The 27,905-nt window shown below is 39.7% G+C and overlaps 3 protein-coding genes across 6 annotated transcripts in view; 1 reads left to right on the forward strand and 2 right to left on the reverse strand.

Moving 5' to 3' along the window:
* The window catches only part of Cdc123 (cell division cycle 123), a 52,348-nt gene extending 51,421 nt beyond the window's left edge, over positions 1 to 927 (reverse strand). The window contains exon 1 of the mRNA XM_020157672.2: positions 770 to 927. Coding sequence (XP_020013261.2) covers positions 770 to 843 — 74 coding nt within the window. The 5' untranslated portion in view covers positions 844 to 927. The remainder of the gene's footprint in view (positions 1 to 769) is intronic.
* Positions 928 to 1,226: 299 nt separating this feature from the next.
* Nudt5 (nudix hydrolase 5) lies at positions 1,227 to 24,184 on the forward strand. 3 transcript variants are annotated; one of them, XM_020157671.2, is made up of 10 exons: positions 1,227 to 1,384; positions 11,354 to 11,461; positions 12,752 to 12,819; positions 17,100 to 17,149; positions 18,450 to 18,557; positions 19,772 to 19,867; positions 20,388 to 20,489; positions 21,955 to 21,963; positions 22,096 to 22,149; positions 24,045 to 24,184. In XM_020157671.2, exons 2-10 carry the CDS (start codon positions 11,399 to 11,401, stop codon positions 24,152 to 24,154), a joined length of 660 nt encoding a protein of 219 aa, XP_020013260.1. In that variant the 5' UTR covers positions 1,227 to 1,384; positions 11,354 to 11,398; the 3' UTR covers positions 24,155 to 24,184. The 3 variants fall into 3 exon arrangements, with proteins under 3 accessions (XP_020013260.1, XP_073912751.1, XP_073912752.1); XM_074056650.1 differs by lacking the exon at positions 22,096 to 22,149 and having other exon boundaries at positions 21,955 to 22,045; positions 24,045 to 24,178; XM_074056651.1 differs by lacking the exon at positions 24,045 to 24,184 and having other exon boundaries at positions 21,955 to 22,014.
* The window catches only part of Sec61a2 (SEC61 translocon subunit alpha 2), a 30,375-nt gene continuing 25,568 nt past the window's right edge, over positions 23,099 to 27,905 (reverse strand). For both annotated transcript variants that reach the window (XM_020157670.2, XM_020157668.2), the window contains one exon: positions 23,099 to 27,073. In XM_020157670.2, coding sequence (XP_020013259.1) covers positions 26,887 to 27,073 — 187 coding nt within the window. In that variant the 3' untranslated portion in view covers positions 23,099 to 26,886. The remainder of the gene's footprint in view (positions 27,074 to 27,905) is intronic.

The following is a 27,905-nucleotide window of genomic DNA, read 5'->3' on the forward strand; positions in this document are numbered from 1 at the left end:
CTAAGAAAGGAGGGAATGAAAAGGGCGGGGTGGCTGATGCTCAAATACGTGACAACCACAGAAAATCCTGTCCATGGGTCCCCGGGCCTTTGACCTATCCCTGTTAATGAACAGCCTCTCCTTGTGTTATGTTTCAGACGCTGTGACTGCTTCTGGGGAACAGCTGGGGATTGTGTCGGGGCTGCCCTGCCTACACTACCGCGAGCGATGGGATAAAGGATTGCACCCTCCGCCTGTCCCGCAAACCGGGGATAGAGTCCTCGTTCTAGGCCAGAGAGATTAGACGACGAATATCGTTCCCGTCTTCTTCCAGGGCGACTGCCTCCTCTCTTTCCATAGCCACCATCACACTGGAGCTTCACAGCAGGCTCAGGGGTGCGATCAGTATCGGTGCTCTCACTTTACAGTGGCAGAATGCAACTGTCACCTGGCTGTGACAACAGACAGTGGCAAAGCCCAAGGCCACCGGGTTCTCTTGGTCGCCGTGCGCCTCTGGCAGTTGCAAAAGCAGTGATGGTGAGCTCCTAAGTCTAAGCTAGGTTAACTCAGACCCATCCCGCCTCCGACCTCCACAGAACCTCCCCAGCACACTCCCTGACCTGCAATAGGGCGCGCGACAAATACTTCATTAACCTCCGACACCTTGGCACTGAGCCTCCAGTGCAGTCCTTCTAAGGCCTGTACTTGTTTTGACAGAGATGGGATTTGACGGAAAGGAAAATCACAGTTCCTTTTTGCCAGGCGTCCCGGCTAACCTCTCCCCTCTCACCTCTTGATGGTGAAGCTTCGGAAGAGCGGGTACCACGCGGAGAACTGACAGTGCAGCACATGCTCCTTCTTCATCCTCCAGCCGCCGCGGTAGCTACGGTCCGCTCCCCGGCCAGCGCTCTCCCGGAACTCTGAGCCGCACTTCCGGAAGTGCCGGCCGAGCTAGTTTGGTTCAAGGACCCTTCCGGTCCGTAAAACTAGGAGGCAGTAGTCGCGAAGGACGCGAAGGTGAATCATGGGGCGTGCTGTTAGCGCACGCGCGCGCACACACACACCACACACACACACACACACACACACACACACAAATAAAAATAAAAAATTTTTGAGTCGTGAAAGAAGGGATTGCGGAAACGTAGAGAAAACAAGTTTAGAAAGTTTATGGCTCCGTTTTTACTCTAGACGCACTTGACCCGGAAGGTAATTTTGTAAAGCTTGGTCAGCGGCGGGGTTTCTACGGGTGCCGGAAGGAGGGCGCGTGCACATCCCCTGTGCACCGCGAGAGGCGCCGGTGTCTCAAGCTGGGCACTGGTGTCTGCTGATAACTGCTGCTTCAGTTACGCTCCTTTTTTCCTTTCGTCCCTCCTTCCCTTCTTTATCCCACACCTTGGAGCAGGTAAGTGGGCGCTGGCCAGTCACAGGACGAGGTCTCTTTGTGAAGCAGAGGGCGCGAGACTTCGGGTGGCGCGGACCGTGCGGGCTGCAGCGCGCGTGTCTTCCAGGCTGCGGCTGTGGGCGCGGGAGGAAAAGCCGGGATCGGGGTGGAAGGTGGTGGACTGCCGAAGAAATCAGGGAACGCTACAGTGAAGTGCTTGAGGCATCTGCAAAGGAGGAGAACGTCCCCTCTGTTTGTGGGTTTGGGTTTTGAGAAACACAGGGAAGAAATGCCGCCTGTACGATCCTGGGGAGCAGGTGGGGGGGGTTCGATTTGGGAGGTTAGTTTGAGAAAGCAGAGAAGAAGAGGAAAGTTGCCTACTTTGTGCGGCAAATGTCCCCATAATGATGGAATCCTAAGACTGGAAGAATTCTAGTTGAATTCGTAATGCCATTTTTCTTCCTACATCCCTTTCTACCTTTCATTGCAAAGTTGAGTTTTGTTTCTTTAAAAGAAGGAAAAAATCGCTAGCTGCTGAGAAACGCCTTAAAACCTAGTGAGGCGTCCTATAATTACAGGCTTGCGCTTGACCCAGGCACATATGTCTGAAGCGCACATTCCTGGTATCACCTAAAAATTGTACACTTAGGGGTCCACCGAAGCAGTTTTACGTTACAAAGAGATAAGAACCCCATCGACTGCAGTCTTCTTTAGAAAGGTATTTGTTAGGAAAAATACACAGTATACACTGTATTTTGAGTCAGGGCACCTCCCCCTCTCCAGGAATATAGTTGTTCTCAAAAATGTTACTGGCTAAGTGGACAGTTGAGAGCTTTGCTTTAAAGGATACATTTTCAAAGCAGAGGTAACTGGATGATAATGTTGCAGTGTATATTGGTTGGGTATGGGCAGTAGTGGTTCATTTGTAAATACTTCTGAAATCCAGATTTAATTAGTCCTTTATGATTTGAGGGAAAGAAGCAATATTACACACACACACACACACACACACACACACCCGTGGGACTGGGGCTTGTAGAGCCACACCTCCAGTCCATTTTGCTCTGGTTGTTTTGAAGATGGGGTCTTGGGAACTATTTGCACAGCTGGCCTCAAACCTCTACCCTTCCGATGTCAACTTCCAAGGTATGTATGTAGGATTGTAGGCATGAGCCACCAGCGCAGGGCTACTCCATTTCTTCTTAATATTGAAGAATGGTGCCAGACTGACAGGGCTCAGAGGTCTCATAGTAGACATGAGTGGTCATTCACACTTATCTTTATATGACCTAGAAGTAAAGTTGCAGCTGAAGAAAATGTTAGCACTAATTAGGGTGCATTTGGGTAAGGTATTTCTGTTGGAGAATTAATAAATCTGTGGGAGTAACCAGATCCCAGGATCATCATCCATCTGGGGGAAGATGCTTTTTAACAGCTCTGGAAACACTTGGGCATAGAGGTTGAGGCCTTTACAAGTCTTTTTTTTTTTTTTTTCCCACAAATTCAGAGTTTAAGGGGAAATTCTTTTTTGTTGTTATTGTTGTTCATTTATTCACATGTGCATACATTGTTTGGGTCATTTCTCCACCCTTCCCCCTTCCCCCCTACCCCCCTGAGTTCCAGGCAGGTCCTGTTCTGCCCTTATCACTAATTTTGTTGAAGAAAAGACATAAGCATAATAAGGAAGACAAGGCATTTTTGCTAGTTAAGGATAGCTATACAGAGAGATTCCTACTATTGCTTTCCTGTACCCATGTGTTACATATGACCCATGTTGATTCATCTCTTAACTGATATTTACACTGGTTCCTGATCCCCTGCTCATGATAACCTCTGTTGTTTTAAGGTTTCTGTATTAGTTCCTCTCGAGTGTGGACATCAAACGCTTTCATTATTTGGGTTTTCTACCTATTCCTATATCTCCCGTATGTGATCCAAGTCCAACTACATTGCTGCATTTGCCCTAGATCTAAAGTTCGCATATGAGGGAAAACATATGATTTTTGATCTTCTGAGCCTGGCTGACCTCGCTCAGAATGATGTTCTCCAGTTCCATCCATTTACCTGCAAATGGTAAGATTTCATTCTTCTTCATGGCTGAGTAAAATTCCATTGTGTACAAGTATCACATTTTCTTGATCCATTCATCAGTAGTGGGGCATCTTGGTTGTTTCCATAACTTGGCTATTGTGAATAGCGCTGCAATAAACATGGGTGTGCAGGTGCCTCTGGAGTAACCTGTGTTGCATTCCTTTGGGTATATCCCCAGGAGTGGGATTGCTGGATCATATGGCAGGTCTATGTTTAGATTTTTAAGACATCTCTAAATTTTTTTCCAGAGTTGTTGCACCAGCTTGCATTCCTACCAGAAGTGTACGAGGGTTCCTTTTTTTCCCACATCCTCGCGAACACTTGGTGGTGGTGGTGTTTTTGATGATGGCTGTTCTAACAGGGGTGAGGTGGAATCTTAGTGTGGTTTTGATTTGCATTTCCTTTATGGCCAGAGATGGTGAGCATTTTTTATGTGGTTTTAGCCATTTGAACTTCTTTTGAAAAAGTTCTGTTTAGTTCAGTTGCCCATTTCTTAATTGGTTCATTGATTTTAGGAGAGTTTAGTTGCTTGAGTTCCCTGTATATTCTGGTTATCAGTCCCTTGTCTGATGTATAGCTGGCAAATATTTTCTCCCAGTCTGTGGGTGGTCTTTTCAGTTTAGAGACCGTTTCTTTGGTTGTGCAGAAGCTTTTTAATTTCATGTAGTCCCATTTGTCCATCCTTTCTCTTAGTTGCTGGGCTGCTGGGGTTCTATTGAGGAAGTCTTTGCCTATACCTATTTGTTCCAGAATGTTTCCTGCTCCTTCCTGTAGTAACTTCAGCCTTGCAAGTCTTTAATACAGTATTGTAATTAATTGTAGAGAAGCAGCTAACTTTTTTCAGTGACTTTTGTATTATAGTTGGTCCTAAGTAAATCTTACACATATAACCATCCTCCAATAAATTGACACCAGAAATGCCCAAGAGTATATTCACTTAGCAATAGAGTATTTTTTTAATATTCAAATTTCTTCAATGAAACCTTTACAACAGTGGAAATAATTGCATTTTCTTGTGCATGTTAAAAATGTCAGTAGTCGGGGGATGTATTGCACAATTCAAAGTAATGATTTCTTTCTTTGAATCCATACATGACTCATACTTCTAGATTAGCATTTACAACTGTCAGCTGGTTTTCTCTGCCATGGACTCAGGGCATCCAAACGTGAATGCTGCACCACCCTTTTCTCCTAATGTACCACACAGTATCTTTTTTTTTTTTTTTTTGGTGGCAATGGATTTTTGAACTCAAGGCCTCACACTTGCTAGGCAGGCACTATTGCCACTTGAGCCACTCCTGCCAGCCCTTTTTTGTGATGGGTTTTTTCAAGATAGGGTCTCAGGAACTAGTTGCCTGAGAACTTCAATCCTCCTGATCCCTGCTGAATAGGTAGGATTATAGGCATGAGCCGCCAGCACCCAGCTCCACCCAGTGTCCTTTAAAACATCTTCTTGGAAGTAGCCTTGATTTATCTGTTCCGTAGAAGCTGTTTTAGGACAAATAATAAATTCATCTGTAAGAAATGAAGTGAGTCTTTCATTCTTGTTTTTGGTTTTTCTAACTGCTATGGCAAACCTATGTTGTCTCTTCCCTGAACTATTACAAGAGGTTCTTGACTTGGCTCATTACTGTACTGCTGTAACCAGTTAACTTTCCCAGTTCACTCTTGCTCAACTAGAATTAAGTGGGATGATAATAAACCATCTGGTAAATGATTATAAGTCATCAAGTAGTATAATCTCAATAAATGTTGACTCCTACTTACCTAACACCCATGCCTGCCCTAAGAAAGAGGAAAAAACAAACAAAATACAAAATTCTATGAATTTCCATCATTGCTAAGTATAGAAAGTTTGCATTATCTAAGGATTGTGAATCAGCAAAGAAAAGGTCACTTAAATCAATTTTCTACCATAAATGATACAAAAGAAGGATTAATCAGAATATTTTCTTATAAAAAATGAAGTTTTTAAGTTATGTGATTATATTATATTAAATATAGCTATACTAATTATTTGATTCTTTGTCCCTTATTAAATCAGATGGCTTTTCTGTGTAATTATTGTGACAGAAAATAGAATGGTATCTTAGACATGTCTAAATTAATACTTTAACAGCACAATAATATAATAAGTTATTTCTGTAAAAACAATTGATCTCACCATTTAATGCCTTTCACAGTGCCTTGTTGATTCCTCTATTCCATTATTAAACTGTTCCAACTGCCTGACCTTCTTTTGTCAATCAGAAGCTCAGAAGCATTGCTTATGATTTAAATTTCTATGCCTTTTTTTGTCTGTTTGTTTGTTTGTTTGTTTTGTTTTAATTTATTTGCAGTACTGGGGGTTTGAACTCAGGGCTGTAGGCTTGCCCGGCAGATACCCTACTACTTGCGCCACACATCCAGACCTACTATGTCTTTTATTTGAAACAGGGTCTTACTGTGTTTCCCAGGCTCTTCTCAAACTCCTAAGCTCAAGCAATCCTGTCTCAGCCTCCCATATAGTTGGGACTACAGGCATGAGTCACCATACCTGGAAAAGTCCTACATCTTTTATTTGGTTGAGTATTACTGATGCTTACAATACTCAACTTTATCAAGGAGAGACTGACCAACATAAAATTTCTTGTTATGATTTTTGCTTTACTTTACACCTCAACAAACTACAAGAATTCAGTTATGGTAACAATTGAATGATGATCCTGAGTACAAGCTCCGTAACTAGGCTTTTGAATTCTCAGTTGAAACTTCTTGAATATTAACTCCCACATCATCTCTCACCCAGCTGTTGTTAATCCTGAAATACCAACCTTGGGAGAAATCAATCACTTAGTTTCTTCCTCTTGAATGGAGGGTGGTACTTGCTGCCCAAACTGAAAACTAGGTTGTATATCAACAGACATTTTGGGCGTTCTGGTAAGGGTTGTATAGTTGTGCATGTAAATTTGAGGGGAAGGAGGCAGGGATCCATCCAAATCTATGTCTGCCCTTGGAAATGTGCTTGCAAAGTTATCATCCTCCATTGTGTGTGGGATCAAAATGTTGAGAACGAAGAAGCTTGCCAAACTTTCCTTCTTTCTCAACCTTGCCCCATGTAATAGCTCTCCCTCTATTCATGTGGTTCCTTCTAATTGGAATGTTTCCCTACTTTCTTGATCCCTAGTCATATCACAGTGTTAAACTACCTTTTGGAAGTTTTATCATTGCCCTTATTGCCTCCCAAATGGAAGTGATGTGTCCCACCGTTAAAGCATCCTGGTATTGTGTTCTTTGTGGCAGGCTTTTGCCCTTCTACTTTGCTTATTATTCTGTGAGGTATTCAGGGGTAGGAGAACTGGTCAGTTTGCACTGAGTTATATACTCAGAAATTTGTGTTGCCCATGTCATAAAACTAATTGGAGACTTCTGCCTGTCACTATACAAGAATTCTGAGAATTTGCCAAGTAGGGTAGTATATTTCTATAATCCCAGCCCAAGGGAGGTTGAGACAAGAGGATTGTGAGTTTGAGGACAGACTGGGTCACATTGTAAGACTATCTTAACAAACAAGAATTCTCTAATTGTGACATTATCCCCCTCTGGAAAATTATGACTTGGAAAATTACATATCTGACACATAATAGACCTTAGAATTCAAACTGAATGAGTTAAAATGGATACTGTGTGACTTAGCCTTTCTGAGACCTGTCCTGTACAGGGAATTTTCTTCTCTTCTTCTGTCTGCTTAATAAACCTCTCCTGTTCCGCTCAAAAAAAAAAAAAAAAAAGATACTATGAACTAAAAGTTTGTGACTTTGAGGACTAAGGACAGTCATAAAGTGAAATCCTACATAGGGTTGAGTGCATGGTCAAGTGGTAGAGTGCCTGCCTACCAATGCAGAGGTCACACACAAAGAAAATTTAGAATTCTTAAGGTGTGTGTGTATATTTTTTAATAACATGTACTGTTTAATAATATGTTGAGAGCCTTAAATTCTAGCAAAAGAAGTGGACAAAATTCAAATTGAGCTTTGCTTTGGAGTCGTTAAGAGTCTTGAGTGAGTGTAAGCCGAGGTGGGGACCACGGGACAAAAGCTCAGAATTTAAACCTCCTGCTTCTATAGCACATCACTTGTGGTGACTGGCCCCCTGCGCTGCTGTGTGGCTTCTGTCTTTGAACTAGTGCTAAATACAATACTCCTTTCCTGTTCCAGGACTACTTTTGAGGGGCTTTTATAGTTTTTCTGAAACATTTTGAGAATCTGATAGTAAAGAATATCATATGTTTGGGTTTTTTTGTTTTGTTTTTGCTGGTGCTGAGGATGGAACCCAGCACCTGTCACATACTATGCAAGTACTTGCTTCAGAGTACTGCTGCTTCTTGGGGCTAATTAATTACTCTAGGAAGGCCCAGTCCTGTTTGTCATTTTTTTTTAATTTAAATTTTGGTAATTTATGTCTAACTTCTCCCCCTTCCCAAGCTCACTAACATTTCATCTTAAATATCTTTAGTACAGTCTGCTTGAAACAACTGTTTTATAGCTTTAATGTGCTGATCCTTGATCTTTAGACTTTTTAATTGAGTGTACCTGACTCAGCTAATGAGGATTAGTAGATGAGGAGCTATAGATCCTTCACAACAGTACTTCTTCAACTTTCCTGGTTGTCACCAGTCCCTTTGAAAGTCAGAGGGAAGCCATAAAGAGATTGATAGAGGCTTGCAAAGTGACTCAAATGGTAGAGCATCTGCCTGGCAAGGTGAGACCCTGAGTTCAAGCCCCAGTGCTGCCAAAAAAATTTTAAAAGATAGCTTAAATGTCTTAAAGTTTTATGCAACTCTCAAGGGACTTGTTCTTTTGCCCCTAAAGATAGTCACATGGTGCAGAGCCATTCTGTTCTTCCGTATTATGTGCTATGATCATTTTCTTTGGGGTTTCTGGGAATCTGGGTTGGATACTCTTTTCATCATGGAGATTAAAGATACCTGGTTCTTCAGTATTCTGGTGGTACTAATACTTTTGAAGAACACAGAATCGGGGTTAGAGTGGTGCTTTTATTTATTTATTTATTTATTTATTTATTGCAGTACTGGGGCTTGAACTCAGGACCTACACCTTGAGCCACTCCACCAGCCCTTTTTTGTGATGGTTTTTTTCGAGATAGGGTCTTTCGAGCTATTTACCCAGGCTGGCCTCAAGCCACGATCCTCCTGATCTCTGCCTCCTGAGTAGCTAGGATTACAGGCCTGAGACACCAGCTCCCAGCTAGAGTGGAGCTTTTAAAAAGGAGGTGGAGGTTGGAGTGTACCTCAGTGGTGGTGCACTTGCCTGCATGCATGAAGCCCCCAGAGCTGAAAACAAATAAAAAGGAAGTAGAAACATAATCCAAGCATTTTTTATACTATTCAAGACAGCTTATTTTGTACATCCAATTGGGCTGCTTGTTGCCTAGAAGTTATTTTCTCTTAACTACGAGCATTAAAGCTTTCTTTGCATTAGAATTTGTTTTTCTCTGTATGTTATCAATAGGAGGGAATGGACAGCTAGAAGATAAAAACCTGTAGGAGCTGTTTGGGTCTGGGTGTAGAGCATGAAGGGACAGATTGGTCTTCACCTTTGCTTAGTTTTTTCTGGGCCAGCATACTACTTTGATTGCCTATAATAAGGTAAACTGTTTTTCTTTCATCTAGTGATGGTTAGCACTTTACCAAATAATTATTGCCTGGAACGCTTTCTTCCCTGTTCCTTTCACATCTGTGCAAGTATCACTAAATTAAAAAGGCCTTCCCTAAACACACACAATCGTACTCTTATCCTTCTTAATCTTTTGCATAAAACTGTAGGTTAGGCCCGGTGCGGTGGCTCACACCTGTAATCCTAGCTACTCAGAAGGCAGAGATCAGGAGGATCATGGTTCAAAGTGAGCCTGGGCAAATAGTTTGTGAGACCCTAGCTCCAAAATACTTACCACAAAAAGGAGTGATGGAATAGCTCAAGGTGAAGGCCCTGAGTTCAAGCCCCAGTACCGCAAAAAAAAAAAAAACTGTCACATGGAAAATTTTGTAAATGGTTCCTCATGTTTTCACCTTTCCTCTCTATCACAAGGTCAGCTTACAAGGACAGAACCTCTCTCTGTCTAGCCTGCTCTAGCAGATTTCCTAATGTAGTCAGTCAGACATTTGATTGTTTTGTTGTGGGTTGTATTTTGAGATTGGGAAATGTCATCTTTTTCTTTTAGACAGTAAGAGAATTGATGCTCGATGGTCTGCCCAGTTGTCTCTATGGACCTGTGGGTTCTACATCCATGTGTTCAACCAACTGCAGATTGAAAGTGTTTGGGGGAAGAAAATTGTCTCTGGATTGAATGGACAGACTTTTTTGTCCTTTTCTCATTATCCCCTAAACAATATGGTATAAAAACTATGTAGAATCTACATTGTATTAGGTATTATACGTAATCTAGAAATAATTTAAAATATGCAGGAGAATATGTGAAAGTTATATGCAGCTGTCACACTGTTTTAAGGGTTTTTGAGCCTCTGCACATTTTGCTAGACATGGGGCATATTGGAACCTGTTCCCTTCTTCCTCTGGGAAACTGAAGGAAAAGTTAGGAGGCAGAGGAGGTTAGGGAACTTAAAAGTAGTGAAGGGTTAGAATAGCCATTAAAAAAGGAAACAGATGCAGGAATGAAGAGAAAAGACAGGCTCAGTTCTGGAAATCCAGAAGCTACTCTTTTTTGTTATTGGGAGGAAAGGTGCCAGGAATGCAACCCAGGGCCTTGTGTATGTCAGGCAAGCGCTCTGCCACTGGACTGCAACCCAGCCCAGTCCAATACTGGGTAACTTCTTGAAAGAGAAGACAGAAGAAATGCAGAAGAGGAAACTATCAATAAAGTCATTCTAGAAAGGCTCTAGAAGGAAGCATAGCATGAAGGTTCCAGATCGAAAGGACCCTCTGAATACCCCATACGTAACATCAGCATGAAGATGTGACTTAACATACAAGCTTCCAAAGAAAACAAGCAGGTCACGTGCAAAAAAGGATCCAAAATCAGATTCCCTTCAGACTTCTCAATAGCAGCACCAAAAGAGCAAGACCTGGAGCAGAGCTCCAGATGACTAATCCCCAAGGAGGGTAGAAAAAAAAGATTTTAAAAAAGACATGGTCCAGAAATAAAGGAAGAAACCAAAAGAGAAGAATAAATAGTAGGCCCCAGGTGGGGTAGGGGTTTGCTTTTTTCATAACAGCCCTGGTATTACTAGTTGGCTCTGCAGCTGTGATTTTGATACATGTTGAAACTTAAATAAAAATGGGACACAACAGTGTGAAGATATGTAACGCTACTGAATTATAAACTTAAAATTACTGAAATGACATCAACTTTTTTAAAAGTTGAAAGGCTAACTGAGAGCTAGGAACTGCCAGACAGACATCGCTAAGGGTTCAGCTGTAAGCCAGGTGTGGTGCACATCTGTAACCCCAGCACTCGGAGGCTGAGGTAGGAGGATTGTGAGTTTGAGGCCAGCCTCATACTAAGACCCTGCCTCAAAAAACAAAAAAAAAAACATTTAGCTGTAAAAGGTTGATACATGGCCATAGCTGAGGGGAGGGGTGGGTGTGGAGAGTAGTTTTATAATCTTTCTTCTGTTTTCCTTTGGAAAGAGTTTTACATTTGGAGTTAGGAAACAAGACTGAGCGTGTCTAAATGCTTTGTTCATCTAGTGTGTGCATGGTAGGACCTTGTTTATTGTGAGTAAATCTAACTGGGATGGCTTTAAGTTCTTGCCTGGGCATTTCCTGATGGTAAGTTTTTTTTTTTTTTTTTTTTTGCCATTTCAGTACTTTGATTAGTGGCCTATAGACAGTTGTTTTCATTCAAAAACTTTTAGCCTAAACAAATCTCATTATCTTATAGTGTGAACTTCTCACCGGAGGACTGTAAGGACTGACTCAGTTGAAAATGGAGAACCAAGAATCAACAGATTCTTCTCAGAATATCAAACAGTCTGTTATTTCAGAGGAGGTATGTAACCTGCTCTTCACTGTCTGTTTTCCACCCCCACATAAAATTGGTATAGAAGAAATATATAGGTTATTTGTTGTTTTGGGTGATTGTTTTTCACTCTTAAAAACAGCTCTTAAACATTTCTCCTACTCCCATTTTAGGGCTCAATTTTCTCTGATAGAAGTATCTCTTAATGAAATTAAAACTGTAAGAGGATTTTGGCTCTTGATAGAAAAATTATTAATTCTTACTAAAAGTTTCCTTGGATAGAAAAGCAAATAATATGTGAGTTTTAAGACTTTGAAATTCTTTATTTAGTTATCATATCTTAGCTATTTGTTTAGTTATCACATCTGTTAATAAGTTATCACATCTGTTCATAAGAACCTAAATTGTTAATCATAGTCCAGATTTCACTGACTTCTAAAACTAATGTCTGTTTGTGTATTATTCAGTTTAGTTTTTAGAGTCTCTTCTCACAGGAACCACTGCAATAGATAAATTTTAAATTCTTTATCTTGGAACTCTGGCCTTTCTGGAATTCTTTTTGATTTAAAATATTTCTATGTTGTCTGAACAGATCTGGTAATTATTAGTTTGCTGCTGATGAAGCAAGAGATAGAAAAAGGCCACTGCTTTAAGTTCACAATGAAACTTTCCTCTCAGTTCAGTGTAGTACCGTAGGTAAATTAGTCCTCCTAGTCAAAACTCCCCAGTGTCCAGGCAGAACAGTCGTGGCATTCCTCTCTCAGATTGGGTGGGAAACCCCAGGTCAGGATAAGAAATCCAGTCATTGACCTGCTTTCTACATAGGCAGCTTCCCTGCATAATCACTGACGGAAATGCCATTAATAAGCACACTGATGTGGCTCAGGTCAGGGTCAGGACTTCAGCTCCAGCGCTCCCTCCCAGGTGTCCCCGTTACCTCAACCCAGGAGCTTTCATTCATTCATTCGTTCATTTGTGCTGGGGTTGAACACAGTTTCAGGCATGCCAAGCATGTACTTTACCACTGAGCGAGGCCTGCATTACTCCCCAGTTGTGAGACTGTCGTTTCTTTTCTTCTCTCAGTACTACCCAAGAAAGTCCAAAAGGAAACAGAACTACATTTAGAAAAAACTAAAGCAACTTTGAATACTTATCCCGAACTGAAAACTGGTCCACAAATTATTGGGAGAGAAGCATGGTGGGAGGTGGGGAGGGGGGCAGATGTGCAGAAAATTAAAGGAAAAGTATCCTTTTAGATTTAAAAAGCAAACAAAAAAAACTTGTTTGAAAAGACTCTCAACTTACTATCTGATCTTTTAGTTAATTTCAGAAGGAAAATGGGTCAAGCTTGAAAAAACAACTTACAAGGATCCTACTGGTAAAACTAGGTAAACTTTTTTTCTCTTCTAAAATGATCAGTATTTGGGTTCTCCAGTTCTCTCTGAGTGGTTCGGCATAAACTTTGATGTTTTCCTCTCTTTGTCAACTGTCTTTTAAGCAAAGAATCTAATGTAGCTATTTTTCTATTGTTAAAATGTTTGGGTTATTAGTAATTTTTGAATAACATTGAGTTGTAAATTGTTATTTTACTTATTTAGTGGTGTTGGGATCAAGCCCAGGGCTGTGCACATGTTAGGCAAGCACTCTATCACTGAGCTACATTCCCAGCCCAGAAATCTATTTTAATCCCATTCTCCCTAGTAGGCTAGCGGTAGACCTAAAACTTTTGGGTCAAGTATAATTTAAGCTGACAGGGCAGTGGAGTAATCACCAGTACATGTTGCTTCCCAATTTTTAAATCTCTAAATTAGAAGAGTTAAAGAGAAAACAAAAACTTTGCTAGGCTTGGATGCTTATCCCTTGCTTATGGAAATGTAAATTAGAAAGAAAAAAGCATTTTGTAGAACATACTTCACTAAACGTGTCAATAGCCATAAAGATAGTGTACCTTTTGACCTACTAATCCTTACAATCCAAAGAATGGGCTAAGAAAATTATCTATTTTTTGGAACCAGATTTATATATTAAAAATGTTACCAAAAATCTAAAACAGAGAGGGCAACCCAAACACTTTAAAAATAGGGAACTAGGGCTATGGATGTAACTCAGTGCTGAAATGCTTGCCTACCATGCCCAGACCCTGGCTTTAATCCCCAGCACTGTAAAAGGTTGGGGGGAAGGGTAGCAAACTGTTACAGTGTTAATTGCAGGTAACCTAACAATATGGAAAATTACTTAGTTGAAAGTAAAATAGAAAATGGTATAACTCCCTAAATGATGTGTAAATAGAAGATAGAAGGAAAGCTGTATCCTTTCTCCCCCAAGATAGGGAGCTATGTGATTAACTTTCTTTTCTTCTACTTTCCAAATTTTGTTTAGTAATCTTTTGGTATTAAAAACTATCAGGAAAGGGCTGGGAAAGGGGTACCAGTGGCTCACGCCTGTAATCCTAGCTACTCAGAAGGCAGAGATCATGATCGTGATTTGAAGCCAGCCCCGTCAAATAGTTCGAGAGACCCTATTGAAAAAACCCATCACAAAAAAGGGCTGGTGGAGTGGCTCAAGGTGTAGGTCCTGAGTTCAAGCCCCACTACTGCAAAAAAAAAAAAAAAAAGAGGCTGGGATGTACCACAATGGTAGAGCTCTTGCCTAACATGCTCACAGACCTGGGTTTGGATCCCCAGCACCATAACATAAGTAAATATACTACCAGAAAAAAATAGCATGGTAAAGTAGGTTAAGTATTTATTTTAGTGAAATATAATGAAATAAGGGATGGGAAAATATGTAACTGGGGAGTTTCTAGTAAAATGAAAGATGAATGGGAAAATATGAAAACTAAATTTAGTATCCAAGTTGCATGATAAAATCCATCAGTATAAAAGCTCCATTTGGTAAGTGGTCATGTAAGTACACGGTTTCTTTGTGAGCAAGTACATCTTCATCAAGGTGGAAATGCATACTTGCCAGTAATTTAAACAACTTTTGATTATATCTACTAAACTAGCAAAGGTCTTAATGAGCCCTGATGTTCAAGAGCTATAGGAAACATATTAAGAGACCTATAGCAATGTTAACTTAAAACTCACAAGCAAGAAAGCCACCCACGCACACTAAAATTGATCCACTAATGGAAGATTGTCATTGTTACTTAAAATGTCAAGTGAATTTGATATATGAAACTAAATATGAAATAAGTATGATGTAGGGTCCAAACCCAGTACTTATGTGGTAAGGCCAATCTTTAGGGAGCACAGTATATTCATGTATATTAGTGGAAATATACACAGATATGAGACCCAATTTATACTTATAATAGTTTGGTTCTCTTTTTCCTGTAAATTAAGTTTATAACAAAATCCAACCCCTAATACTAGTCTAATACTAGTCTAAAGAATGTGTGTTGGTCACGCCAGCTTACCTGTCCACTTAACTAGTCTTCTCTTCTAGCTTTTATTAATCAGGGATGTACATCCAAATCATTTGGGGTTTTGGTTTTTTTTAGAATATTCATATCTAGGCCTCATTCTAGGGAATCTTTCTCAGCAGTTTGGTAGTGGGCCCTAAAGTCTCTACCAAACTGCCATGTTTGTGCTGTTTATAGCATGTTTGCCTCCATTCTTTCTCCTGGCCTCTCACAGATCTTAAGTAATATATTAATATTTCATATCATAATGTCAAACTTTGAAGAATGAATCTCTGTACTTTCTAGTTGACCCATGGTTTATAAGTTTATAAAAACATGTTCTCTTAAAAGCATGTGTCTAAGAGATAAAATAGTAGGTAGAGAATCCTATCTGTGTTCCATGGAAGAAAGGGTAGGGCATTAGTTTTAAGTGTATAAGTGTGTTCATAGTAAGTCCCCATACTGAATTCAAGATGTCATCCTCTGTTGCCTTCATACCTCTTGTGTTGGTGGACTACAGAGAAGGCAAACAGGCTTTCCTGGAACAAGAGCCTGAAGAACGGAACAGTTTAAGTGGAAGCAGAATTCTAAAGCTAGAAGTGATTTGTCAAGACAGTGAACTCATTCTTGAGTTTTACAAAGGAGAAAACCATATCCCAGAGGTTTTAGCTTTGGGTTTAGCTGGTCGGCAAGTAGAGACTAAAATTTTTCTCACTCCCAATTAAATGAACATCTCTCAGAGTCCCTTTAAGATCATTGGTGCTCTCGTGGGGCATTCTTGTTCTAGTGTTTCTTATAAATACATTCATATTTTATTGCTCATAATTTATGGCTTGATACTGCTTATTTACTTCATCTGAACCACGATAATGATGCTACTCTTTTGTTTCCCTTATTCCTAGTGTATTTGGGATGGGACCTTCAGTGCTTTTCCTGGCACTATCTTCTTCAGTCTTTAGGACTAACCTTAAGAGGCAGCAGAGAGAGCTATGCCAAAAGGTGTTTTGTCTCTTGCAATCTGTATTATTTACTTATTAGAAATTGCTTGTTGATTGGCTTCTTGATACTAACAGGAATGTTGAACTGCTGTTAGTTGTCATAGTAATCTGATTTTTGTAGGTTTATTTTGATATATCTGCCCTTTAGAATTTGGGTGCAGTGCTGAAAAATGGACGGTTTGCAGAAAAGGGATTTTTTTGTTTGCTATTCTCTTTAAACCAGATTAGTATCTGAAAAAATCTTAAATGTGTCAAAATCAAACCTCAGAGACAACCGTATAAAAGGTATAAGCAAGAGGGTCCCTCAACATGGTACATCTTACACCTCTTACTCTTGGGAGGCAGATGTTGACGGCTTTCTTATTCCAACCCCCAGAGCCACCCAGATAGCTACCTTCGTTTAGAAGAGATCCTAAAATTGTTTGCTTCTCCATTCCCAACCTTTATCACTGCTTTTTCCTACTTAATGAATGAGAGAATAAAGGGGGAAATTTTCTTTATGCCCTTCCTCCTTTAAATAGCATGATTTCCTGAAACTGGATTTTCTAAATAACTCTTCCCAATGTTCCTGTAAGAGGAAGTAGAATAACAGATGTGATACCAAAACCTAAAGTAGGTTATACAGCCAGAAACAAATCGAAAGAAAGGAGTAAAGCCATAAAAGGTAGCAAAAGTTTCCTGTTATCCACCTCACAGTTTTCTCGAGGGACCATTTTCCCCCTTAGTTAAGGCTTTACACTTGTAAAGTAGGGCACTTAAATTTAATAACTCCTCAGTTAATAAATAGAAAGGTTCTGCTTCTTTAATTCTATGGTTTAGGTTGTGTATTTTAAAATCGATATAATTTCAGTGGCTCACTTTATGCATGGTATCTTTCCTCCTTAGAGATGGGGCTGGGGTTTCCTTTGCATCACTGCTTACAGCCTTTGCAGCCGTAATCACCAGCTGTGCTGCTTACCCATAGATTTATGAGGCAAATTATGTGTGATTGTATGAGAGCGCAGCAGCTCCAGTGCTCCACAGGCTTTTGTTCATATGGCACCCAGAAGGTTAGGTGTAGGGTAGTCGCCTACACCTTTGCTAATTATAGAAACTAAGAAAGTTCAGTTGGCTTTTTAACTACAGATCTTTATTTTTGTGTTCTTTGACATATCATTAGTACATTTGCATGCATTGCATTTATGAAGTTCAGACTGTATACAGAAAACCTAGGAACATTCTCTTTTTAATACTAATGATTCCTTTTTCTTCTCTGCCTGAACAGAACTTGGGAAACAGTGAAACGTACAACCAGAAAGGGACAGACTGCTGATGGTATGACTAGTACATCTCTGTTTGTAAAGGAAGTTAGCAGGTGTGACTGTGGGAGGGTAATGTAGCCAAAGCCCTCCAAGCAGAGTTGTCTTTGATTATGGTATTTTAACTGTATATTAGTTTTTGCATTCCTATGTGACTAAATCAAGCTTTCATTATAAGTAACCTTTGGCTCCTTTCTAAGCTCAGAATAGTGTTTTTGAGGGGAAAATACACTAATCTTTACAGCCAAACATAAATCAATATAATTTGAAGCCACATACTATGTCTATATATGTTAAGATTTCTAGAAACCGATCCAGGTGAGAGTGGTCTTAACCAAAAGCCAGGAGCAGCTTTGGTACACCTTTGTGCTGATCAGCCAGTTGCTTTATAAGTTGAAGAGGAAAGGGAGTTGGGGAAGACTGTTCATTCAGTTCACTTTCCTTCTAGACGAGAATAGTTTGACTCTAAAGACCCCAGAAACAATCCTGAAAACACCAGTGGTGTAGGGGAAGTTGAGCAATGGGTCTTTCTTGGTTTTCCTTTGGTTTCTGGTTTTACTAGAAGCCAACAAAGTAGCCTTGCTGCAGCTGCTGTTCTTAACTGATGCAAAAGCATTTAGGAGGAGGCAAATGCTGTTCCTGGCTTTTTGGTTAAGGGCAAGCAATCTGGGGGGAAGAATCTTTTGCCCTAAAATGGTAAAAGTCAGTCTAGTCAGCATATATTAAAAACACTGGAACTTCCTTAAATTATAGCTTAAAGAAGACATGGGAGCACATAGATCACTGTAACTACTACATTGTGAGAACTGGTTCTATACAGAAGCTAGTGTAGACTGGAAACTCATGTCCATGGCACTGTGTGACATGGTTAGTTTCATTTTTGATTTATTTTTAAAGAAATTATGGCTAGATATGGTGGCACATCCCTGTGTAGTCCAAGCTACTTGGAAGGCTGATGCAGGAGAACTGTGAGTTTGAGACTAACTTGGGCAGTGTGAACAACATAGTGAGGCCTTATCTTAGAGAGGGAGAAGGGAGATGGAGGGAGGAAAATTATGACTATTATAATGAACTTTCTATGAAAAAGAAAAAAATTCAAATGTAGAAGTGTGATTTTTTTTTCTTTAATTACATTTTTACCTTCAAAGTTAACTGCCAATACTATACATTTTAATTTCTTATTCCTTAATGCCAAATTCAGAGTAGATTTTGGGTGCAGAGTTTCTTAAACTTTGGGGATTTTTGGAGCGCCTAAACAAATTGCTGGCGTGATTGACCTTTCTCAGGGACTTCCTTGATTTTATTTTCTGTAACAGGTGTAGCAGTCATCCCAGTGCTGCAAAGAACTCTTCATTATGAGTGCCTCGTTCTAGTGAAACAGTTTCGACCACCAGTGGGTGGTTACTGCCTAGAGTTCCCTGCAGGTGAGTAACTGGCATCATTGTCGTCAGGTCCTCTGGCCTGAGCCAGGGCAAAGCCTGAGAGTCATGGTGCTTACCTCTTTAACACCTTTTATCTGTCCACAGGGCTATAAGTAAAACAAAAGCATTTTTGTAGTGAGGCTCCTCCAAGCCACCAGCCACAGTCAGGGATCCACTGACTTCATGAAGATGGTGTGAGCGCAGTGTTAATGGCCCACCTTTCCACAATGCCTCTTAATTTGTCAACTTCTTTCACTTTCTCTTACTAGCAATCTGCCTTTGATAAGAAGTTTACAGTATTATGTGCGTCAGACTCTTAACTCTAAAAGCCATGAATACCATGTGTAAACGCGTCAAGCGAATCCTGATTTCAGCTAGAATTCTTTCAGTTACACAGTAATTAAAGAAGCTATCCAGAATGGAATGCACTGTATTGTTATAAAACTATTGAGTTGTTCCAGTCCAAAGAGGTTAAACCTACTGTCATTGTCACAAATGGTGTAGATTTTGTATTTTTAAAGCCTGGTCATGGTAGTTAACAACTTTTATGTACTTAACGATTTACTAAAGAAATTAGTAACAGTGAAATTAACTCTATAGCCTGCATTTTACTTGTTCTTTACATTGTTTTATTCTGTTCAGGAAAAAGAGTCTGTGAGTTGCTGCTCTCCCTCCGTTTGGCCTCTTTATTTGCTCTTCATAGTGACCATAGTAGTTACCTCAATTCTACAGCCCTCACTGTTCTCCTTTATGGCATTTCACTACAATATTTTGTAGCCTCAGTATTTTTCTATGAGGGAGGAGGGCAAGACAGGTAAAACTGACACCATCTTATATACAAGGAAACAAACAAAATGTGTTGTAAGCCTCCTGTGCTAAGGTCACATAGCTGGCTCCAAACCCTGGGCCACTTATCTGCCACCACCAAGTCACTTCTCACAAATGCTGTATAAAAAAAAAAACACAGTTTGCTTTATAAAAACACAGCTGAAATGGTCATCAAAAATTGTAGCTCTAAATAAGAAAAATGAATGATACCTATCAGAACCTACTCAATCTGCGAAGAGTTTTATTCTTTCCTTTTTTTCTCTATAAAAGTTCCAGACCTCTGTCAGTTTTATCTGTAAGATGACCTCTCATTCCTCTAATAGCTCAGCAGCAGCTAAGTTAGGAGAATGAGAGGTTTTAAAGAAGCCAATTTCCCTGTCCACCTACAGGTCTCATCGATGACAATGAAAGCCCAGAAGCAGCTGCTCTTAGGGAGCTGGAGGAAGAAACTGGCTACAAAGGCGACGTTGCAGAGTGTTCTCCAGGTTTGTATTGCTTTCCAAGTGTACACTTGGGTCAGGCTCTTGAAAAGTAACCAATAATCCCTTGCCTCTAGGTGGAAAGGGATTGAGTGTTTAAGGGTTCTTTGTGGTAAGGATTCAGATGGGTTTTATTTCAGCTCTTTTGATGAAAGGAAATCACAGATTAAGATTGTCACCATCTAGAAGTGAACTTCTTCTCCCCATGAGAGCAAGTTGAGCAGGAAGGACCTGAAGTTGGAGAAGACTTAAGAAACTGAGTTGCCTTTCAGAATTGTTCCCACCCAAAGCTTTATCAGTTCATCCCCATGCCCCACTCCTCCCTGCCCCTGGAACTCCTCAGACTTTCAAACTCAGAAACTCTGGGGAAAATATGAGAACATGCTATATCTATATATGCTGTGCAGTCCTGCATCAGTGCTAACTAAATTCAGAGCCATTCTTCTTAGACATTTAAAGTAGTGAAACAACAAAAAAGACTGAAGTATTTGACTGGTTTCTCATAAGTTGTCGTGTGTCTCTGTAGCTGTGTGCATGGATCCAGGTTTGTCAAACTGTATGACACACATCGTGACAGTAACTATCAATGGAGATGATGCAGAAAATGTAAGGCCTAAGCCAAAGCCAGGTGAGTGTTTGGCTACATTTAAGGTGGTTGAATTGCATTAAAGAACTTTTAACTTGGTTCTTTTGGATTTGTTGAAAGAATCATAGTCTTCAGAAGGTACTCTTGTCTGCTTTCCTAAACTTGGGTATTTTAGCATACAAGATCTTGCTATACAGCCCAGAGTGGCCTCAAACTCTTGATCCCCCTGCCTCAGTCTCAAGTGCTGGGATTACAGACATGCTCCACTATGCCTGGCCAGCATGTGCTTTCTTGTAGAAAATGTTAAATTACATATTTGCATATTTTTTTGCATCTTGCTTATTCCCACTTAGTAATATCAGCTGCAGGCCTAAATATAAGGAAAACTTCAAAATCACCTTGGTTTCTATCCTCCCATACATTATACTATACTTTGGGTTCTGTATTTAGAGAACCTGTTACGATATTTGGTGTAAAAAATTTCTTAGCAAGTTTGGATTAAAAAGCTTTAATGCCGTTGTCAATTCCATACCACTTCTCCCACCCCTTTAAAAAGGACACATGGGGTGTTACAGTGTGTACACACTCACGTATGAGTGGAATTCTTTCTTAACCTCTTTAATTGGTCCTAGCTATGTTTCAGTATCCCATTATAGCCAATTTAAATGCTTAATTTTTAAACTGCAAATATACATATAACATGAAAAACTGTTTGGGAGCTCCTCTAGAAGTTAAAGTATAAAATTACCGTATGGTCTAGCTTTTTCCACTCCCAGGTATATCCTCAAAAGAACTGAAAGCAGAGACTCAGATACTTGTTGCCCTATGTTGATAATAATATTACTCACAACAGCCTAAAGTAGAGATACCCTAAGCATCCATCAGAGATGAATGGATGAAAAGAATGTGGTATGCGAATATAATAGAGTATTACCCAGCCATAAAAGAATGGAATGGGATGACACATGCTAAACATGAGTGAACCTTAAAAACATTGTGCTAAATGAAATAAGGCAGACACAAAAGAGCAGATGTTCCGTAATTCTCTTACATGAAGTGCCTGGACTAGACATTCGTAGAGCTAGAAGATAGACTAGATTGACAAGGATGAGGAGCCATTGTTTGGTGGGTTCCAAGTTTCTTTTGAAGATGATGAAAACTGTGAGTATAGTGGTGAGGATGTTATTCAGTGCCAGCGAACTGTAACTTTAAAAAATGACTAAGAGGGTAAATTTTATGTTGTGCGTATTTTACCAGAGTGTACAGATTTACCTGTAAAAAAAGAAACACATAAATATACACATTCCAGAATATGCTTTAAGTTTTGCTCTCAAATGTGTGATTTAGAGGGTAGTAACTTTATACCATTGGAATTGGTTTTACCATGACAGAAGTTAAACTAGTAGAGACCTGGGATACAGACTTTACGGTATGTCTTGCACTAAAGTCTTCCAGTGTACTGCCTCTCTGGGCCTTGCTAAAATGTTCCCTTTCTGTTTATTTTCAGGGGATGGAGGTATGTCACTCAACTCCCAGTGGCTGACCATGTGGATGCCTTAGTGTAGTGGTAATGGCTGCAGACACTTTGGGTTGTTTGGGTAGGCCCTCGTTCTTTAGCTTTTTTTTCATTTGCACTTTGTTTGTTTAGAATTTGTGGAAGTAATTTCTTTACCAAAGAATGACCTGCTGAATAGACTTGATGGTAAGCATTCTTGATTATTACCAACTTTCTCTCTTTTCCCTTCCCTGCCCCCAGCAATGGGGTATTAAATGTTATTCTTTTATCTTCTTTATCTCATTAATGTCAGATACCTTAGAAGCTGTTGTAAAACTGCAGTTGACCAACACCAGTTTTCCTTTACAGATGATAGAATTGGAAAATAACTTCAAGGCATTCCATGTCAAATGAAAACTTTTAGTGTAGAGGCTTTTCCCCCCTAAGAATAGTCAAGATTATTTTCCTGCCGCCTATCCAAAGCTACACTTGAGCTGCATTGCTCCTTAGCAGTGCAGAGGTGTAAGTGGGTATCTCTAGCTTTTCCTCAGCTGTGCTCTAGTCACGCAGTCAGACTGTGTGACTTGGCCAGGCGTGTCACGGAGACTTTGTAAAAGTTCTATCATGTGCAGTGATGTGCTTTGACCAACGGCTATGGAAGACGCAGTTAATGAGGGCGTGGCAGCTGAGCCAGGAGACGATCCTCATTCACTTTTAAAGCAGTCTTTTCATGATTCAGCTCTTTTAGTAGTAGTAGTTCAGGGAACTGATTTTTCTTCTGTTTTTAAATAACTTTTTGACAAATTAACTTGGAGCATTACTTCACCTAAGCTGAGAGCAGTCCTTACTTCTTTATATGACTGCTGGGGCTTACTTCTTAAGCAGAGACTTTATCTTGAAATGTATTATTTGTCCAAAAAATTAAGTGAATTTCTCTCAAAAGCTGTTTTGATTTCAGATGTCCAGGTAGCCTTCATCCCTACTTCACCTTTTTAAAAAAGACCTAAGGGCTGGGAGCATGACCCAAGTGGTAGAATGCCTTCCTAGAAAGTACAAGGCTCTGAGTTCAAACCCCCTAGTACTAGGAGGAATAGACTAACATCAAAACCACCTCAAGATCACAAAGTCAGACTGAGAATAACTGTATTATATAGAATAATGTATTAGACATTTATTCAGAAAAAGCTTTGACGATCAGTAGGCAGTACAACTCAGAATCTGACAGGATTCAAAACTCATCAGACCTTTATTTTTATTAGGTATGACTGAACAAGTCTTAGGCTAAAGTTTTTTCTAAATAGGAATAATAGCAACCTCTACCTCTGAGGAGGTGTAAGCAAAATTAAATGGGATAATACATTCAAAGCACGTGACCCCAAGTGCTCAAAAGTTACATGCCACAGTATTCCTTCTTCATAGAATACATCCTTTCAAAATAATTCTGTCCTCTCTCCCATATTATTTCCCTTTTAGTCTTAAAAGAAGGGGATAAAGTAGAGCAAGAGAGTCAGAGAGGGAGGGAAGGACAAAAGAACCAGTTACTAGCTTCAGTAGAATCAAGATATAGTAATCAAATAATTTATTCAAAAAGGAACACTTGGGAAGATGTACAGAAGGTACTTTAATATCATGCCACAAAGAGTACCATTCAACACTTGTTCAAACACCTGCCACACACAGGTGAGTAGGACATGAGCCCTACCTTTGAACATCAACATGTCTCTGAGCTTGTTCCCAAGAAAGTGACTGAGGAAATAGGAGACAGTCTCCCATACAAAGTCTGAGAAGCTAAAGAAGTTACTTTTTAATCAGCACCTAAGAGCTTCAAAATAGCTACATCCTACTGAATTCTAAACGAAATACAACCTATGGATCTGGAAACAGCACTATCATTGTCCCTGAGATGTTCTCGTCTCATGCTGGAATGTGATCCTGTTTTCATATCCTTTATTCCTCTGGAGTAAGATCTTTGAAGACAGAAGACGTCCCATCACCAGCAACTAGCATAGAAACTGGCATGTAATAGTGGCTTAGTAAACACTGATGGACTAAGTGCTGTTATTGTTGGTGCATTGTCTAAATTGTTGTCTTTGTTTCCTTAGCTCTGGTAGCTGAAGAACATCTTACAGTGGATGCCAGAGTCTATTCCTATGCTCTGGCGCTGAAACATGCAAACACAAAACCATTTGAAGTGCCCTTCCTGAAATTTTAAAGACAAGTGGACCCTGGCCATGTTATTTTGTAAATGAGACCACCAGGCCTTCTTCACAAAGACTTTGTATTCAGCTTCATTTAATGTAGATTTGAAATAGCTTTTTCATAAAATAAAAGCAACAGAATGCATGTGGTGGTATGGAATTGTAATTATAGGTAAGCTGTAACCTTCATTTATATTTGCTAAACTCTAATGTTAATGGGAAAGAACACAAATTGCAAGCACATTTACTCCTTTTTAAAAAACAAAAAACCCTTAACTGCTACATTTGTAACCTAGTCCAGAAGATTGGGCTATTTCTACAGAAAAATTCTCTTGGGTTCCAAATTAGGTCAACTAGTCCCACTCTCAGTCCCTCAGATAAAAATTTTTGCAGTTGGGTATGCAAATATCCAATGCGGTAGTGTTTTAAGATAACTTTTTAAAAGAGACCTATGTAGGGACTTTTTTGGCCTCTCCTAATTAAACTATTTGCTACATGGAATTCAGTTGTTTAGTATAGAATGTAGTATTATTAGTAGGAGTAACATTTTTGATACTTAGCCAGGCTCAGTGGTGTGCACCTGTCATCTAAGCAAGAGGATCCCAAATTCAAGGCCAACCTGAGCAGCATAGCAAGATCCTGTCTCAAAGGAAATAAATTATTTTGCTAGGGGCATGGCTTCAGTGATAGAACACTTGTCTAGCAAGTGCAAGGCCCTGAGTTCAAACCCCAGTACCATCTCTCTCTGTTTCTTTATATAGAGTTCTTATAACCACCAAGTTACTGGAACTGAACCTGCTTTTAGGTAATGGAAATGGTTGGTTCTACTCCCTATATTAAGTCCCTTCTCTCAAGCATGTACAATATATAGAGTGATTTCCTATCTTTACCTCAGAAAATATTTGAATAATTTTCTAAAACCAAATCTATAGTGGTCAGATTGACATGGTTGGGGCACATTTAAACAATGAGTACTGGCTAGCCTTATGGTTACCACTATCTCAAGTCCAATACAAACTAAAGGGAGAAAACTGAAAAGATGGGTTTCTGGTGCAGACCTTAGCTAAAGCCCATCATCTAAAAGTTCTACCATTGTTCCTGGACCATTTTCTTTTAATCTCTTAAGTGACAGCTCTTGTGTTGAGTTTTATAGCTTCCAGTGGCTCTGGGATTACTGCCTTTTAAGTGTGACCTCTAGCAGCAGTCTGAGGATGATCCTTATTGGCCAGCCCTGTTTTCATCCTGGATCCAGGGGTTAAAGGCCACTCCAGGCCATACAAAAGTGGTTCTAGTCAGGAGCCAGTGGCTCATGCCTATAATCCTAGCTACTTGGGAAGCTGAGATCAGAAAGGATCATGGCTCAAAGCCAGCCAGCATAGGCAAACAGTTTGTGAGACCCACATCTCCAAGATAACAAGAACAAAATGGGCTGGAGACGTAGTTCAAACAGTAGAGACTCCTGCATTCCAAGTTTGAAGCCCTGAGTTCAAAACTCCAGCCTCACTAAAAAAAAAAAAAAAATTTTTGTAAGTTGGTAGGTAGGGACATGGCTCAAGTGCCTGCCTAAAAATTAAATCTGGCCACTTTTTAGAAATTAGTCCAAAGAAATGTGCAGTTTCAAATGGAAGCTAAAGCATTGTTAAGAACACTGTTTTCTTGTACCTTTCCAAATTAGTCACATGAATGAATGCCCTTAAATTAGCCACTGTCACTCAATAATTTTGGATTAGACATGAAAGTGTTACTATACTCTTTCAGTAGGCATCGCAGGATGGGTTCTGTATAAATAATCTTAGAAAACACTTAGTATCAGATTTCTTTATTTTTCCAACACACCTGAAACTGTTTTATTAAATAAAACTTTATTGTCTACTGTTTACACTCATGTTGCTGCTATAAGTACAACAGACATAAATTCCTAGCATGAATTACTCATTGTTCACCCCCACTGAACTACAGACATTGCTTGAGAATTAGATCTTTGCTTTAGGGACTTTTTTTTAAAAAAAGAAAAAGAAAACTGGGGCATAATATTTTAAGGAGTATTCTCAAGTGACTGGGTAGAATCAGAAGGCATAGCCAATACAGTCAAACAGCACCGATTATGCTGTCACTGGGGAAAAAAGGAGCAATGAAAAGCAGGTAGAGTAACGAGAAGCAGAGGTTCCTAGTGACAAAAATAACTTCAATGCTTGATGGTGCCCATCTGGGCTAAGTGGCTGTTTTGGGAGGAGATAAATAAAGGTGGGGTGGGGGGATGGTGTAGAGCGGGAGGGTAGGAAACATGGATACTATGAGTTAAAAAAGTATAAAAAGTAATTATCTAAAATATAGATTAGATACAAATGTTCCAGAACTCATTAGGTAGGCTCAAAAATACTGGAAAGTGGCAAGTTGAGCTATATTTATTTTTAAACACGGTGGGGAATATTCAATGTTTTGAATGTTGTGTGCACAACAAATCCGTGTCACTGTCCCACTGTCCTGATCAACACAGCAAGGTGTAGATGCATCGGTTTCCAGCATTACAGAAAACACTGGACATCTTTACCAAGTCATGTAAACTTCAGTGTTAAGGCAGCTGGTACTAATGCTGCTCACAGGCTTAGCTCATGCCCATTTCAGAAATGGGACAGTCAGCACTTGAAAACAAACTGAGGGAAGAAAAAGGGACACAGCATCATTTGACAAAAACAATGTGTCAAAATATTTTCCCTTTCACGCACACACAAAAATATTTGAACATTTAGAAAAACAAAGCACCCATCCCACCAACTTCAGCCTGTTCCTTAACAAATATTTCAAAATACTGATAAATAATAGTGACTGCAAGCAGAATTCCAGTGCCAGATCCAATGGCCCCCAGAAAGTCGGCTAACACAGACAGGGCACCAATGCACAAACCACCAAACGCAGCTGCCGTGGGGATGTACCTAGAAGACAAAAACCTTTCGTCAGCCAGCAGAGGAAAAGAATGAGAAAGGCACAACAGTTATAAACAATAAGATGTCAAAATTTTGCTAGCAGTGGTTCTCTCTATAGAAATACAAATTACTCAAACAGAAGTGAAGGGCTGCATATAACAGATGACATGTTAATGAGAAACTTATTAAGGCAATGATCTTTGACTCCCAGATTTTATAACAAGTACCCTTTTGTCTCTTGTGGAGTGAAAAGTAAACTTCAAAATGCTTTCGAAGTGTCAACAAAATTATGTGGCAAAATTCTGATGATCCATTTCATCGATGATTCGCCTTTAGCTGCATAGCCAACCTATGAAAACAACCCAGATGCCCTACAACTGATGAATGGATTAAGAAAATGTCATATGTGTATATACACATACACAATGGAGTTTTATTCAGCTGTTAGGAAGAATGAAACCATGTGGCTTGAAGGTAAATAGATGGAATTGAGGACATCAGGCTATATAAGCAAGACTCAAAAGACAAAAGTTGAATGTTTTCTCTGGTGGGAGATAGACACAATACAAATACAGCAATATTATGAAAAACAACTCTAAGGGGAGGTCACTTAATGGGAGAGGGAGGGTAAAAGAAGGGAGTTAAGGTGAATATGGGTGATGTACTTTCTATACAAGAATGAATACAGAATTTTTAAACTTGTTGAAATCACAAGAATGGGACCAAGATAGAAAAAAGAGGGCATGAACCAATTTGAGATATAATAGTACAAACATGGAAATGCCATAAGGAAACTCCCTTTAATGCTATCTTAAACAAAAATATCTTTTATTCAAAAATG

This window comes from Castor canadensis, chromosome 15 (assembly GCF_047511655.1).
Source record: "Castor canadensis chromosome 15, mCasCan1.hap1v2, whole genome shotgun sequence".
Taxonomy (NCBI): Eukaryota; Metazoa; Chordata; class Mammalia; order Rodentia; family Castoridae; genus Castor; species Castor canadensis.

Coding starts and splice junctions, on each gene's coding strand:
- Nudt5 (XM_020157671.2), top strand. CDS start 11,399: ATGGAGAACCAAGAATCAACAGATTCTTCTCAGAATATCAAACAGTCT. Junction 19,868..20,387: donor CGTTGCAGAGTGTTCTCCAG/GTTTGTATTGCT, acceptor GTGTCTCTGTAG/CTGTGTGCATGGATCCAGGT. Junction 22,150..24,044: donor CCTGCTGAATAGACTTGATG/GTAAGCATTCTT, acceptor TTGTTTCCTTAG/CTCTGGTAGCTGAAGAACAT.